This window comes from Phaseolus vulgaris, chromosome 5, assembly GCF_051622355.1.
Source record: "Phaseolus vulgaris cultivar YP4 chromosome 5, ASM5162235v1, whole genome shotgun sequence".
NCBI classification, from domain to species: Eukaryota; Viridiplantae; Streptophyta; class Magnoliopsida; order Fabales; family Fabaceae; genus Phaseolus; species Phaseolus vulgaris.
The window spans coordinates 25900263-25916889 of record NC_143502.1 but is presented as its reverse complement, the minus strand read 5'-3'; the positions used below and the strand labels follow the sequence as shown (position 1 = coordinate 25916889).

General features: G+C 31.3%; 2 protein-coding genes across 2 annotated transcripts; one reads left to right on the top strand and one right to left on the bottom strand.

The window, feature by feature from the left end:
- Positions 1 to 2503: 2503 nt before the first annotated feature.
- LOC137817353 (uncharacterized) lies at positions 2504 to 3664 on the top strand. The gene is made up of 2 exons (XM_068620641.1): positions 2504 to 2712; positions 2827 to 3664. Exons 1-2 carry the CDS (start codon positions 2504 to 2506, stop codon positions 3662 to 3664), a joined length of 1047 nt encoding a protein of 348 aa, XP_068476742.1.
- Positions 3665 to 5140: 1476 nt separating this feature from the next.
- LOC137817357 (cyclic nucleotide-gated ion channel 4) lies at positions 5141 to 14125 on the bottom strand. The gene is made up of 7 exons (XM_068620644.1): positions 13462 to 14125; positions 11412 to 11627; positions 8938 to 9251; positions 8006 to 8114; positions 7687 to 7923; positions 6101 to 6187; positions 5141 to 5754 (listed from the first exon to the last, which is right to left on the bottom strand). Exons 1-7 carry the CDS (start codon positions 13996 to 13998, stop codon positions 5239 to 5241), a joined length of 2016 nt encoding a protein of 671 aa, XP_068476745.1. The 5' UTR covers positions 13999 to 14125; the 3' UTR covers positions 5141 to 5238.
- Between the last annotated feature and the right edge of the window lie 2502 nt (positions 14126 to 16627).

Genomic DNA, 16627 nt, shown 5'->3' with positions numbered 1-16627 from the left:
CTAAACCTAAACCCTTCAAACGTTGTCTTGTCAATCCTCTGTGGTTGCATTCTCTGATCACTAAATAATTATACCCCTAAAAGCGTGGGCGCGGTGGAGGTTTCAAGAGTGGGCGCGACTGTGGTGGTTTCAGGGGTGGCCGTGACGGTGGCGGTTGCGATAGAGGTGGATTTGGTCGTGGCGGCAGAGGACGCGGCGATTTTCACAACGAAAGGCCACCCTCCGAAGTCATAGGTTTTTTTTCTTCCAGAACTTAAGAAACGTTTCAATTTCTTTGTTTTTTGTTGGGTATTTAACGAACACTGTTTGAACCCTGAAAAGTATCCTCTAGTATGTTGCTGATGAGACAAGTCCATGGAAGGAGAAATCAATTGTGGCTAGGCTTGCAAATAAAGTAAACAAGTCTAAACGAAAGAAACTTTGGAGGAATAGAAAGAGGAAGCGTGTTGCGGAGATGATTGCAATGGTTGTCCTGCTTTGGTTTGGTTTTGTTAGGTTTTAACTTCATTTTAGTTGCTGTTAGAAATTGATTAATTAGTTGCTTTCTTTGTTGGATGATTGGATTGCTAAGGAAAAGGCCAAGGAAATTGCTAACAACAAGGTATGGAAACTCTTTCAATCTATACCTGCTTTTATTTTGACTGAAATTAGTATTTGTTTTTACTCAAGGTTGAATGAAATAACAGGCTAATATGATTTTAAATTTTAATTAGAAAGAGTTTTCAAAAAGATATACAATTAGGATGGGTGCTTAAATAAACATGGACTATTAATTGATTATGGTAAAGTTCTCATACTTTTTATTATTATTAATTATTATAATTATAATTATTATTATTATTATTATTATTCTGATTATTATTATTCTGATTTATAGCGAACTCCCTGTTACTGTACTGTTTATATGGCTATATACTTTCAGTTTCAGATTAAGAGTGGGGCTAAGTGAAAGGCATTCAGTTTATGGAATTTCAAATAACACATTTGTACATATTGGTTTAAACCAATGTGCCTATTTATTGAGTTGTTTCAAACTCTTTGCTGCTATATTGTCTTTATTGTTATCTGTGAAAAATTGGGAAGGGTAATATTGATTTTGTTTTGGTAGTTGCTTATGGATATATTAGCAGCTACATTAGTTTGCATTGCAAGTCTTATTCAGGAAGAATTTCTGTTTACAGGTATTGTGTTTACAGGTATTGTGTTTACAGGTATTGTGCTTACATGTATTGTGTTTACAGGTATTGTGTTTACAAGTACTGTGTTTACATGTATTGTATTTACAGCCCTAAAAATGTTATAATATTGTTTCCAGTCCTTAAAACTTTTTTATAATATTGTTTTCATTTATTTTTTAAAAATTAAAAATTAACTCTAAATATATTTTAATTTATTTCAGGCACCAAATGTTAGAAGTGGTGCTCCATCACCAAACTAGAATATTATTGGATCAAGTGGAGGCAGCAAGACAAATTAGAATTAGGATTATGTTCAAATATGAAAGAAATTATATTTTGATAATTTAATTTACTTGTTGTTTGGATTAGTTTGACATTATCAACTTTGTTCTCTTAATGAATGAATGAAGTCATCTTTTGATTATTATGTTTATCAATTTTAATTATATTATCAATGTTATAATTTAATTATATTATGAAACTTAACTATGTACTAAAATTTAATTATAATATGAAATTAAATAATATTAGGAAATCAAATTATAAAATAGAATTAAAAGAACTATTATAAATATTAAAAATAAAATTTAATATTTAATATTCGAATTATGATAGTTATAAAGTGTATTATAAATGGCATATTGTACTATATTAAGTGGCGGTTAAAACTGCCACTATTTATGTTAAAATTGGTTTACACAGTTTTAAAATTACGACATTTATAACTGACGCCAATTACATGCTTAAAACCGCCACTTTATACAATGCATAATATGGCGTCTGCTACAACGGTTCTCAATTGACCGCCACATTAAACTTTGTGGCGGCAAGAATTCTGGCGGTACGCGGTACCGCCACAGACGTATAAGGCGGCGGTTAAAAATGCCAGTTTTCACAAAAATAACCGTCGCATTATACACGTTTTTTTTTTGTAGTGGTATGGGATCTCTACATTGTGGAAATAGATACTACACCAGGTCAAGTTCAATCTCTTATGCTTTGTCTGATTCTGAAATTGTAGAGTGTAATAATCGTATTAGAAAAGAAGCAGTTGAACATGAACCTGCAAGGATTTGGGAATTAGGAAAAAGGTTGGGAACGACATGCCCACGGGATAAAGATACGATGCTAAAAGAATTAGAGGCTCTGGAGGATAGGGATAGACAAGTTTTGAGCAAGTCGAAGAAGGGAACGAAGGCCAGTCGTTTATGATTATTGTAAACATAAATATCAGAGGGTTAGGGGGAGGAATAAAAGTGAAGTATCTCAAGCACATTATTGGTAAGAAGGGAGCGGAGTTTGTGTGTATTCAAGAGACCAAAGTTATGGAGTTCTCTGATAGTAGATGTTTTGCTTTGTGGGGAAATAATAAAATTGGATGGGTACATAGTGAAGGAGAGAATGGGGCAGGAGGTGTTCTCTCTATGTCGCATAAAGAAGTGTTCGAATATAGATCTCATGTCAAAGGAAGAGGTTATATAGGTGTTACTGGAGTTCATACTAAATTGAATTGCATATGTAACATCGTTAATGTGTATGTTGCGTGTTCTTTAAGTGATAAGGCAGTCATGTGGGAGGCTCTATCAAATATTAGAAGGGCTCATCAGAATGAAGTGTGGTGTTGATGCGGGGACTTTAATGCGGTTAGGAGTATAGAGGAAAGGAAAGGTGTTAGAGGTTTTTCCAGTCAGAAGAGGGAAATTAGAGATTTTAATGAGTTCATTGATAAGAATGTGTTGGTGGAGTTACCTCTTGTCGGTAAGAAGTTCACTTGGTACAAGTCAGATGGTTCTGCCAAAAGTAGACTAGATAGATTTCTAGTCTCCATGGAGTGGCTACAATTGTGGCCTTTGAGCAAACAATATATACAACCGAGGGAGGTCTCAGATCACTGTGCTGTTGTGTCCAAATCGTGGGTTAAAGATTGGGGTCCTAGACCGTTTAAAACAATAGATGCTTGGCTGTTGGAATCTGGGTTCAAAGATTTAGTAAAGAGTAAGTGGAACAATTACGAGGTGCAGGGAAACAGAATGTTCAGGTTAAAAGAAAAATTGAAGTTGTTGAAGGGCGATCTTAAGGAGTGGAATAGGTGTGTCTTCGGAAACCTTGAGGAGAGTAAGCGTAGGATCGTGATGGAGATTGAGAAGCTTGATGTAAGGGATGTTGAATGTGACTTACTGGAGGATGAAAATTTGATAAGATTGGAGCTACTCAGTCAACGGAAAGTGGTAGAGAAAAAACTGGAATCTTTAAATAGGCAGAAAGCTAGATCTACTTGGCTTAAGCATGAGGATTCTAATTCCAAATTCTACCATTCTATGATTAGGTGGAGAAAATTAAGGAATGAAGTTAAAGGTGTTGAAATAGACAATCAGTGGTGCGAAGAACCAGATTCTGTGCGTAAGGAAGCTAAGCGAGTGTTTGAACAAAGGTTCATGGTGTTAGGCTTGGTCACGTGGACTTCAAATATCTTCCAGAGGCGGTGAGTTTGAAAATGGTAAACGATTTCTCTGAGGAGGAAGTAAAGGTTGCAGTATGGCTGTGTGAGGGATCTAAGAGCCCGGGCCCAGATGGCTTTAATTTTAATTTCATCAAGAGTAATTGGGAGACCTTAAAGGAGGAAATCATGGAAGCTGTATACGCTTTTGAAGAATCTGGGAGCTTTCCGAAGGGATGCAATGCGTCATTCATCGCTCTTATCCCCAAAGTGAAAGATCCTGTTATGATCGATCACTTCAGACCGATATCTCTAGTGGGAGCTTTGTATAAAATCATTTCCAAGGTCTTGTCGTGTCGTATGAAGGTCGTCATGCACTTGGTTATAGACGATGTTCAGTCAGCTTTCATGGAAGATAGGGGTCTGTTAGACAGTGTCTTTTTTTTGGGTTTAAAGCTTTGTCTTTTCATATAAAGATCTAGGCCTTTGTGCTTGTATATCTTTCTGCCTGGTATCTTTGTAGAAGTTTTTGTATAAGGGTTGGGACACCCCTGAAGTGTCCCATTAATTATTTTATTCATTGCTGATAAAAAAAAAGTAGAAAATGTTTTAAATGACTAAGTTTTGGGCACATTGCTGCAAATTTCCCTAGTAAAAGAACCATGATAGTTGATGGGGGTAGTTGTGCTAATGTGCCAAGTACAAGAGTAGTGGAGAAACTTGCCTTACCCACCATCTCTCATACAAAACCCTATAAATTACAAGGGCTTAGTGAAGAGGGTGAATTGATTGTTAATAAACAAGTCCTCATAAGAAGTAACACATGTTCTCTTAGGAAGACCTTGGCAATATGATGAAAAAAATTTACATGATGGCCTTACTAACAAAATTTCTTTTCACTTCCAGGGACATAAGGTCATACTAAAATCTCTCTCTCCAAAAAACGGTAAAGGACCAACTTAAAATAAAACAAAAAAGAGAAAATGAAAAGAAAGGAAAGAAACATAATGTTATCAAAACGAGCCTTCTCATCTCTCCTAAGGAAATAAAAAAGGTAATGATGGCTCAAAAGGTGGTATTTATAGCTTATTCACAAAAATGTTTGTAGTTATAAGTGTTTGTAGTCTTTGTCAAATGAATTCCACAATGTGTTCCAAGATCCTCCCTCCTAAAGGTTTACCACCTTTAAGAGGTATTAAACATCAAATTAATTTTATTCCTGAAACTTCTTTACCAAATCGACCTGCATATAGAACCAATCCGGATAAGACTACAAAATTTGTATTCTAAATTATACAATCCAAATTATAATATATTTTGAATTGTATAATTCAAAATACCTTATTCTGGATCTAGAATAAAATTAGTATTTTGAATAGGAGAATTCAAAATACAAATCTGTATTATAGATTTTTGATAATTTAGAAAGTATGGAGGGTAGGAAGAAATTTAATATATATGTATATTTGCTTGATAAAAAAAAGTGAAAGAAAAGTACCTATAATATACCAAAAGCATATGGGAATTGGACATAAACATCATACATTAGCCTTTAATTTATTTAAGTTAAGGAAAGTGTAGATCCATATACATATAAGTGCAGTGCAGTTTGCATGGTTATGATCAGCAGTCAAAGTCATCCTGGTTAGGCTTTGGTGAGGTTAGCAAAGCCGTATACAGACGAAGCCTATCCTCTTCCATGGAAGTGCACCTTGAGGCAGGTCTGCGAGGCCTTATGAAGGACAAACATGTCAAAGTCAAACGGTGCTTATACCTTCTCCAAGCCAATTGAATGGCCACTGCAGCCCAAGTTCTCCAGCCTGGGGAGTAATACCTGGCACTTCTCTTAACCTTTTCCTTCACAAATGTGTACCTGAAGTGCTGTGTCACGTACTTCACGTCCTTTGCTTCTAGCCCAAATGCCTCCGTGGCTTCAAGTGTTACCAAGGTGCTTGATGACGGTGGAAGACGCTCTATGAAGGGCCTTCTCAAACACCATGAAAGAAGCTCGTCGCCGCTGAAGTTCCCTGGGCCTAACATGCAGTAACTTTTCACCCCGTCTCGTAGGACTTGGCTGCTTTGAAGGTGACCTCTTACTACAAATAACATTCTTTGAACTGGGTCTCCCTCTCTCGTTATCTGCATGCACCATGCATAATCATAACCTAATTTCATTCTTTCATGTGAGAGGTATACATGCAACACATCCTCTAATTCACTATTTTTCCTGTGTTTTTCACAAAATAATTATTATCAAAAGAAAATATGTTTTAAAATTGAGTAAATCGTGACAATTAATCACACAACTTATGTTGAACTAAAGTAGTAAGATGTTGAGATGACTTTCTCAATTTAAAAAAAATCCAATTTTAATAAGGAATAGAAACTACACCAATTTCATAAAAATCCCATTTTTCTAGGTTAAGTTATAGTTTATAGTAGAACAATTTGTGTAATAGAATATAAAGGTATTAGTAGAACTCACTGTTTCTCCTTTTGTAAATACAAGGGACTTCACACGGTCACAGATGTTCTCTAGCACCAAATCATCCATATGCTGAAACAGTGGCACCTGAACAAATGTTAAGGCATAAGCATTCAAACCTTTACATGGGTCTCTATTAATACAACCCAATGATTTTAGTTTGTTTGGTGACGTGAATCGGTTGATCTTTCCTTCAGTGGTTTTTTGTCATTTTGTTATTATAGTACTGCGAGTACAACTCAACTCTTTAGAAACAGAATCGTACGTGTTAGTTAGGCATAATTACTAACTCTACACAAATACAAAAACTAAAATTCACGCAATCACGCAATCAATTATAAGTATAAGACAAACAAAAAACATTAAAAAGCTTACCCCTTCCCTAATTTTGACGGATTTCATAGATTTGACATTTAATATTTCAATGTTTCCAAGTTAAGTTTACAATGGGTGTCGTGTTAGGTGGTGGTGGTGGTTAAGTATGTTTTAAGCTTTTGAATGAAAAAAATGTATACTAAGTACCTATACATGTTTTATTTGTTGTAAAGGTTTTTTTTTGGAATTTTGTCTTTGGATCATAATAGGGTTTTTTTTTTCTTTTGTGTGTTTGGAATAGGTAAGTTTGTGTGATTTTAATTTTTTATTTATTTTATTTGGTACAAAAGTGACTACAAGAAAAACGTGATATAAAAATCAATTTTAGATAAAAAAATATAATTAGTTGTTATAGTAATTAAATTAAAAACCATTTTAGAAACTAAAAAACAAAATCGATTTTTAAATTAGTTTTTATTATTATTAAATAATTTCTAAATTGTTATCTAATTAACCACCAATGTTTTAACTATCAATTATTTAGTTTATAAATTTGGTAATAAAACTTGGGTTGTTAATTAGATACCAATTTAGAAACCATTTAACAATAATAGAAACTAATTTAGAAATAAATAAAAAAATTAGTCTCTAAAATGGTCTCTAATTTAGTCACTATAACAACTAATTATTTTTTGTCTTTTTGTCACTAAAAATTAGTTTCTATTTCATGATTTTCTTGTAGTGATTTAGATTATCCCTTAAATTATTTATATTTCTTTTATTTTATTTTTTGATAAAATAGGTATATATATATATATATATATATATATATATATATATATATATGCAAAACCAAATATAACTGAACCGTTTAAGAAAAATATATATATAACCATTTCTCTAAACATTTGAATTTAGACTGAATACTTTTTATAAATGATTCAATTCAGTCTGATATTCCAAGAAAAACGTAGTGCTAACATTCACCTCGATCATAAAAAATTTAAGAAAATGAACCATTTTGTTATAGTGGTTTAATTTGATTCAATGTTTTGAAAAAATTCGAACAATACACAACCCTATTGGTGTGACCTCTAAGCCAAATGATCGTGATTTGTGCAGTATGTAAAGGTTTTGTCGGTTTACCAATCAGAAATTATGGGAAGCAGTGAAAAACAGTATATCATGCTTTATAATTAAGTGAAGTAAATCTATAATTTTTTTGACGAAAATGAGAGAAAAATATGAGATGAAAATATTGGTGAGCTTACCTGTCTCACCAAATCCAAACAAAGATGGTACTTGATGTCTCTTCTTAGTCCCTCAGGGAGATTCTTTATCATTTGGCATTCATCAACCCCTCGCATTGCCGCCCAACGTTGCCTCTCATAGTTTCTCACGCGCTGCCGGAAACTTTGTGGCAACCTCCTTTTGCTCATCCACCATTCAATGTTCCTCATCTTCAGTTGCATTGCTTGCTTCTTTGATGTTGTCGCATGCAAAAACACCTACCCAAAAATCAAATATTCAACAGTTGAATAGTTTTGTATTGTGTGACCATGTTTATCGTGTATGTATATGTATATGCACCTTGATGTTTCCAATCAGCATGGTCACGAGAAGGAGGCCACTAGTCAACACAATAATGTTGAAAATCACTTCTAGCCTCTCCGGTGTGCTTTCTAGGTTCCCAAAAGTGCTGGTCACATCAACCATTCACATCAACCATTAAGAAATTAGTGAGAGGAGGATCTTATGTTAGAGTAACTATGAAGCAACAACTATACATCAACATGCATATAATAACACTCTGATTTGATCTTCTTGACGCTCAAATACATGTACCATGTGACCATATTAGCATTGTATATACCTAATAATTGTGTGACCCCAATATCATATACATGTTTTTTTCTGTTTGATTTCAAAGGAAAATTCTTACTTTGTATTAAAATATAAGAACCAAAAAAAAGCAGCCGGAAAATAGAGTAAAATCTCCATTTTAGTTCGAGAATTTGTGAGACATTATCACGATGGTGATTGAAATTGGAAAAATATGACATATATCCTTACATTTAGTTCTTGATAAATATAGTTTTCTATTATAATACCAATCTCTATTTTTTTATAACTTACTATTAGTTCATGCCAAAGTCTGAGTAAAGGCTATAGTATCATTTCAATTTCAAAATTTTATTCAATATTTCTCTAAATTCAGAAACTACTGTGCCAAAACCTTCCACAATTAAAATAGATTTAATAAGAAAAATGGTCCAGGAATTGATGGTATTGTTGAAACGTCCATTGCAATTAACCAGCAAATTTAGCAACTTTAAGCTAAGAATATACACCATATATGGACACGGGTGTGATTATTTCTAATGAAGCTTTTAAGTGTCATTTTGAGAGGTGACAACTCGAGAAGAGCAAGATAAAGGTATGTAAAACAAAAAAAGGATGGTCAAATAAAGCATATGCGAAATCATGCACAGTGGACCACACAAAAAAATGGTTGTAGGTACCTGAGAGTCATTAGGCCCCAGAAGATAGGGAAAAGTATCTTTTCCAATCTGTTATCATTTGTAACTAGTTGAACAGACCATGCGTATGCACCATAGTCGTAGTTATCAGCACTGTCCAAACAAGTAGACCTTGCTTCCCTGTTTTCAGCCCATGACAATCTGGTTTTGTCCCTTACAATGCTAGTGCCTCCATAGTATATAGGTTCTTTGCAGCACAGTGTCCTCAAGCCACAACCAGCTGTTTTTGCACACTGTTCTTCCAAACACTTTGCTGCCCTTTGCAACCCTAATAAGTACCAACATGCCCCTGCTGCCTATACACAAAACTTGAACTACTTAAGACAAAACTATAAGATGTAAGTTCTGCTAATTATGCATTGTTAGAATGATTCTTTTTTATAAACATTATACACTTCACACAATAAATTTAAACATGAAAGTTGATTTTAACCTAGGAAAGAAATGTAATTCATGTGATCTTTTAATTGTCTTCTTTTGTAAGGACTTCTTAAAAATATGTTCTATCTAGCTATGCTTATAGGGAATAAAAAGTGATGGAATTTTGTCTATTTATAGATACTTTTTCTATTTATTTTTTCAAGCTTGTTTTTCTTAAAAAAAACATTTAATTTTTATTTTCAATATTTAAGAGAATATTAATTATTTTTTTATTAATTTATATATGTATCCTTTATCTATAATTAATTTATTATTTAATTCATTCTTTGCTACTGATAAAAAAAATCTATATCTAATTTACATGTACATATATGTTTCTTGAGATGTAGAAAAAAAATTTATAAATATTTTATTCAGCTCAAAAAAAATTATTACATTTTTTTATTTCTTGTGAAGAACTTTGAAAGAGTAATGTTGATTCTATAGCCGTTCATATTCCTTCTTGAAAATAATGGTTATCTACTTGTTGACCTACATAGACCATAGACTGATTACGTGTCGAAAATTTAAGCTGTGATTAATCAACTTTTTATTATCAGCCAGCGCATTGATCAAGAAACTCAGATATACTATTGGTAACCTTTTTCAAGTCCAGTATATATTGATTAACTTTTGATTCAAAAAAATAAAGTGCTGCTTTAAGTCAAGTTTCTTGTCTAGAAAGAAGAAACAGTACTACATTCTTTAAAAACAATGATATCCTCTTTATCATCCCCTTTCATAATATAATAATACATATTAAATTTTAAATTAAAAATAAAACAAATATTATTATTGAAAATTGTCGGCTAGATGTTTTTTTAATGGATGTGAAAATATCAGCACCCACCAGAACTTAAATCACCTCTATATCCCCTACTTTTTGGTGAATACTCGTGTTTATTTGTTGGCTATTTAGTGTAAACTCCTCTGGTATAATTGAAGCTTTGTTCAGCAAAATTGTCTTATTAAGAAAATGTAAGTATAGAATTTTGGAAAGTTATAAGGGGAGAAAGAATTTATATCCAGATTTGTTAAATTGGAATCTTTTCCCTTGTTGTTAACAATGAAACATAGACTCTAGAAGTAAAGAATAAAGTTTGTTTCATACAGAAAATAATTAAAATAATTATTCTAAAACTAAATTTTAAATAAAATATTATATTATAATGAAATAATAATTTATTTAAGTGTAAAATGAATATAATAATATAAAAGTATTAGGATAATTACACACACTGAGAATCAGTTTTGTATTTTTTTTAAGGAGCCAATTAACAACAGGGAATTCGTTTAAAAAACATTGCTAACGCACATGAACAAAGATATAAAAACAGTATTTTATGTTCTTTTATATTCACTCTTGTTATGGTTTAGGGTTTAGCGTAGGGTTTAGGGTTTTGTGTTATGATATTAACTACCCTAAACCCTAAATATAAGAAACTAAATTAGAGATTATTTTAAAATAAATAAATATTTAGTTTTTAAATTAGTTTCAATTATTGTTAAATGGTTTCTAAATTGATATCTAACTAGTAACCAAAGTTTTTACTACCAAATTTAGAAACTAAATAATTGGTAGTTAAAATCTTGATAGCTAATTAGATACCAATTTAGAAACTAATTTTTTTTAAATGATTTCTAATTTAGTTACTATTGTAACTAATTAATTTTATTTTTAAAAAATAATTTCTATTTGATGATTTTATTGTAGTGGTATATTTTAAGCTTATTTTTTTCCAAAACTTAAAAATATTGTTTGGGTTATGATATTAACGTTTGTGTAGTCATGTAAGTTTTTTTTGAGTGAAGCGTGTAAATTAACAAAAATATGTTTTTTATGAGGAGTTTGGCAGATGTGCAAGAGATATTTTGATTTTGTGAGTATCCAAAAGTGGCCGAAGCTAGCAAAAACAGTTGAAAAGGAAAAAAAAAGAAAAAAAAAGAAAAAAAAAAAGAGGCATTGGTTGATAATAGATGCATACTATATAGAGATAAACATTGCATGAAAAGAAATTAAGGTGCATAAGACTTACATGGGAAGCTACAAAATACGCGATCATGTTGAGGGCGATGCCCCACCAAACGGTTCCAAAAATGTAGCCAGAGAGGTTTTGCATGCGACGCAAGAGGCAAACGGAATGATAAATTTTGGGAAGATATTGAAAGAGGAACATGATTAAGAACACTGTCATCACCAACGTGATCGATCCTTTCTCCAAAAGAGAGGGAATTGCCACCCACAGCACAATCTGCATATCAGAAGAAGAAAATGTAAATATTAATTTGGAAAGAAATACATTATTAGTATGTTTCTCTATTCAAAGCAAAACTAGATCCATTATTTTTGTTATCTGTGATCAATTATAAACAAATAGAAGAAATATATATACCAATTCTTGCATATGTCCTTTAGATAAAAACATGCAACTATGTACTGCTTAACGCATTAGGTGATCATACTATGCAGTCAAATAAACTTCGTTTTTTTAAGATGCAAGTTCATGTCAAAACTGAACATAAATATTAAAATGTACATATCATAAAAGAAAGAAATTGTGTTTAATAAACACAACTTCAAATTATATTAAAAATTAATAATAAAAGTTATGTTTAATAAATATTACTTTAACTTTTTTTTTATCAAACAATATATACATAAGAATAATCTCTTCGAAGATGATTCAATTCATATAAGACAACCTTAAAACACAAATATTACTTTAACTTACATTAAGAATTAATAGTAAAAGTGGTGTTGATACAAAATTTGTATATCTAATAACTTGTACGTAAAGATATACACTAAACAAAAAATTATTAAATAAAAATTAATTAATTAATATATCAACTAAATTAAATATTATTAGAGACTAATAAATTATTAGTATTTAAAATAATTTTTATTATTAATAATAAAAAATTTAAATTAATATTTAATTAACTATAAATGATTTTTAGTATTTAAATGATATCTAACTTTGTGAACATATTAACTAATTATTTTAACTTTTTACTCTAAAATTAATTTATATTTAATTTTTTTATCAACAAAAAGTGTCCCAACCTATATTCCAAAACATACCTACTTACTAGCATAACATAAACCCCCCACAGCCCACTAAAGAGTCGCGACAAACTCAAAGGAGTAGGATTTTCTTCTAATACATATGTTGACAATCTAAGATTTAATTGCTCAAAATTATAATTGCTCAAAATTTAAGGGGGAAATAATCTTTTACTGAAGCTTATAAAAAAATAAGAAAGTTTGAAAGGTTGTAAACTGATACTTTCAATATGCAGATGTCAAAGAAATAATTTTCAGTTGAAAACTTTTAGGAATTTTTTTAAGAGTTCATATTAAAATAGCATTTTTTTTTAAGTTATGAAAGGTCATGTCTATAAATAGAGTGTAACTTTTTTTAAGAAGAAACAAATACAAATTAGGCAGAGTGATTCCACTTCATAAGATAAACAGCTAAAAAAATTAACTCTAAAATTTAGCAACTTACCCTTATAGTCATTCCATTTAATTATTATTTCCAAGGGTACCCTTAGAAAGGATACTTTAATTCCCTGGGCATAACTGATTTGAGGAACAAGTTATATATGACTAACGATATGATAATCTCCATTTCACAATCTACCCTTCTACATCAGTAATATACCAAAAACACCTAAAGATTAAACACAGTCACGTGAAGACATGACATGAAAAACCATTCACATGATGAGGTGTAACACCGGTAACCATCGCAGTCCTCATGCATAAAAACAACAAGCAGTTGCATGCAATTTGTCGTATCCTTTATCCCTTCCTATTGTCCCAAACTTAAACTTCACTCCACCCCTCAAATTATCACTTTCTCAAAACACTCTTCACTAATTTAAATTCAATTTTTAAAATAATTATATCCTTCAAGTCAAAAACTTATAAAAGAAAAACCATAAATTTGTTAACTTTATAATCATTATAGTACTAATAATGTAGGAAAAATGTGATAAGGTGAGAATTACTTGGTACACTGTTTAGTCTTTGGCCATGCTAAAAATGAAAGAAGAGAAGAAGAAGAAGAATGGAGTAACCTGTGGAATGGGGAGGATTACGAAGAGGTCAAAGAGGAAGCCCCTCTTATCCTTGAGGTAGCGAAGAGCATAGCCACCACGCAAGGAGTAAGCGTCTCTGGCGAGAAAAGAAGAGCGTTTAGCCATCTTGAACTGGAGCCACATGTTCCACACGTGCAACGTGTCCGTCATGCACCGGATCACGGTGACGGTGACCACCAGCCAGCCGTCGACGAAGAGGCACATACACGTGTCGCTTATGGATAGCGCGTAAAAGAACAGGGGGTCCACGAAAAGCCCCGTGGCGCTCACCAGGAGGAACACCCTGTTCCATTCTTGTACCCACTTGGCTCGCGGGTCCAGCAACACCCAGAACTCCCGCCGGAAACCGCCATCGGAAACAGTATCAGGCTTCTTCGATTCATCTTCCACGTCGACATTGGTGTGGTCGAAGTCGAGGTCATCGTCTTCCTCGTCATCTTCGCCTTGGTCGTCGTCAGTGGAGTAGTAGTGCATGCGCAAGACACGTGAGTCTGGAACAGAGTCAGAGGTGGCCATCGAAGAGAGAGAGAGAGTGAAGAATTGAAGTGAGAGTTTCTCTGTAGAGAGAGAATTTAACTACCATAAGAGACATAAATAATAATTGGAGTAGGAAGTTGCCTAAGAGAGAGAAGTGAGAAAGTATTGTTATGAGTATAATTATTAGTATTTTATACTCATTTACTACCACTCATTAATTCTATTTTTTATTTGTTAATTTTTAGCTTGAAATGTATAGTACTTAATTTTCTTTTTTTCTAAATAATATTTTATTAATTCTTCATTTTCCTGGATTTATTTCTTAATTAGAAACGTCCGGAAATATTGCTGCAGTTTGATTCCTTTATGGAGGTGTGTAATCACATTTTCATATCCAGAAAAGTCTTTTTCATCCTGTGGACAACAAAGTATTTTGAATAAAAAAATTATTCTCAGATTTAGTCAAGAAACTGGAAAAAAATATCTAATTTTTTTTAATTATAAAGTTGTATATTTTTAATTATTTTATAAAGTTGGATATTTTTATCATATTTTATTAAAATTATTAAATAATTAAAATATTTCTTATTTTTATTTCAGTATCGGGGAGATAACAATTATTGTTTTTATTTTTCAACTTTTAACTCATACTTCCCATAAGGATCATACTATAATTTAAAATATTGATAATCTTAAAAGGAAATTGTTGCAACTATAGTAGTTTGTGTAGTGGACAACAGTGCTTTACTCGGATCTTGGTTTGGTTACGATCAGCTCGATTAGGTCGATCCAGTTTTTTTTTTTTAAGCAAAGAATAAAATTAATTAAAACAAAAACATTTAAGGGTGTCTCAACCCGTATAAAAAAAATAATATACCTTCACTATGTAGGCCGACCCAATTTCATTGATAAGCTCGATAGAAAATAATTAAAATAGAGAAATTAAGAAGTTTGATCGTATCTTAATATAAAGTTGTTAGTTAAATATATATCTCTCTCTATATATACGCATAAATAAAGGTGCACGAAATTCTATTCAGTTGTTAGCACCGTGAGTAAATGTGCTTGTGGACAAAATATTTATTAAGAAATGGACTTTAAGTCTAACACTACGAGAAAATCATCAAATAGAAACTAATTTTTAGATACAAAAAACAATGAGTTGTTATAATGACTAAATTAGAGACCATTTTAGGGATTAAATAAATTTTTGGTTTCTAAATTCATTTTTATTATTGTTAAATGGTTTCTAAATTGGTATCTAATTAGCAACCAAGGTTTTTGCTACCGACTCATTGTTTTTTGTCTCTAAAATTAGTTTATATTTCATGATTTTCTTGTAGCGTAACTCAACCTCATAAAACCGGCTTATAAGGTAAGGTTTGCACCAAATTATATACAATGAAATGTTCTTATCTCTAGTCGATGTAGGATCTCCAACACACTCTCTCACGCCGAGAGTGACAGCTCGTGCGCGGGACAACATATTATGGGTGGTTCGATAACAACCTGATAGTGGGTGACTTGATAAGCCCAACAAACACTCGCTAGTATTGGCTCAAAATGGCTCTGATACCATCTTAAGTAATGGACTTTAAGCCTAACTCAATCTCATAAAACCGGCTTATAAGGTGAGGTTTGCACCCACTTACATACAATGAAATATCCTTATCTCTAGTCGATGTGGGATCTCCAACAATATTTTCGTGTTGTTAGCACCCAAACATGAAATATGCACGTGAACAGGTGGTTTTCTATTTTGTTTTATGCTTTCCGTAGATATTATATTCTCGTGAGTGAAAGTTGTTACAGAAATAACTATAAAATGGGTTTGAGATCCCGGTAAAAATACGTTGCTTCTGATCTGAAACTGATTATTATTTTTGAATGCTCTCAGTCACTTGATCGTTAGAGTGCGATCAACAAGTAGAGCCCCTCTATCTCAACGGAACCACACTCCAGAACAGTTAAAGAAAACCGATAAAAAACAAAACTTTCCATTCAAATCAATTGCCCAAAACAATTTAAAATATTTTGAAAATTCAACTAGTCATAATACACACAAGTGTTAATCATTTTATATTTTCCATTCAATTTTTGAATACAAGAACATGTCTATATGCATAATTAATCATTCCATCTCATTATCATTTTACGTCAATCAACTACTCCTTATATAATCATTATTTAAAACTACACTAAAAAAACTATTAAATAAAAACTAATTTTAAAAATTAAAATAATTAATTAAATTAAAGACTATTTTATAAATTAAAAAAATATTAATATCTAAATAATTTTTATTATTAATAAATATTTATAAAATATTTTTTAGATTAGTATTTAACTAATTATTAATTATTTTATATTGTCTTTGTTAATTTTAGACACTAAGTTAAAATTTAAAATATTAGTAGCTAAAACCTTAATAGTTAATTTAAATACTAATTTATAAATTATTTTTATAATTTTTTTTATTAATAATGTAAACTACTTAGATATCAATAATTTTTTAATCTATAAAATAGTATCTAATTTAATTATTATTTAATGATTTTCTTGTAATATTAATTATAAAGATTGACATGTTAATCATTTATTTAAAAAATATTATAAAAGTAAAATAATATATATTTTATGCAAAATAAATATAAATTCAAATTAAAAC

Excerpts from the sequence above, each read along its gene's own strand:
- LOC137817353 (XM_068620641.1), top strand. The coding sequence starts at position 2,504 with ATGGAGTTCTCTGATAGTAGATGTTTTGCTTTGTGGGGAAATAATAAA. Across the intron at positions 2,713-2,826 it reads ATATGTAACATCGTTAATGT|GAGTATAGAGGAAAGGAAAG; the intron begins GTATGTTGCGTG and ends TAATGCGGTTAG.
- LOC137817357 (XM_068620644.1), bottom strand. The coding sequence starts at position 13,998 with ATGGCCACCTCTGACTCTGTTCCAGACTCACGTGTCTTGCGCATGCAC. Across the intron at positions 11,628-13,461 it reads TAATCCTCCCCATTCCACAG|ATTGTGCTGTGGGTGGCAAT; the intron begins GTTACTCCATTC and ends TCTGATATGCAG. Across the intron at positions 9,252-11,411 it reads CGTATTTTGTAGCTTCCCAT|GCAGCAGGGGCATGTTGGTA; the intron begins GTAAGTCTTATG and ends TTTTGTGTATAG.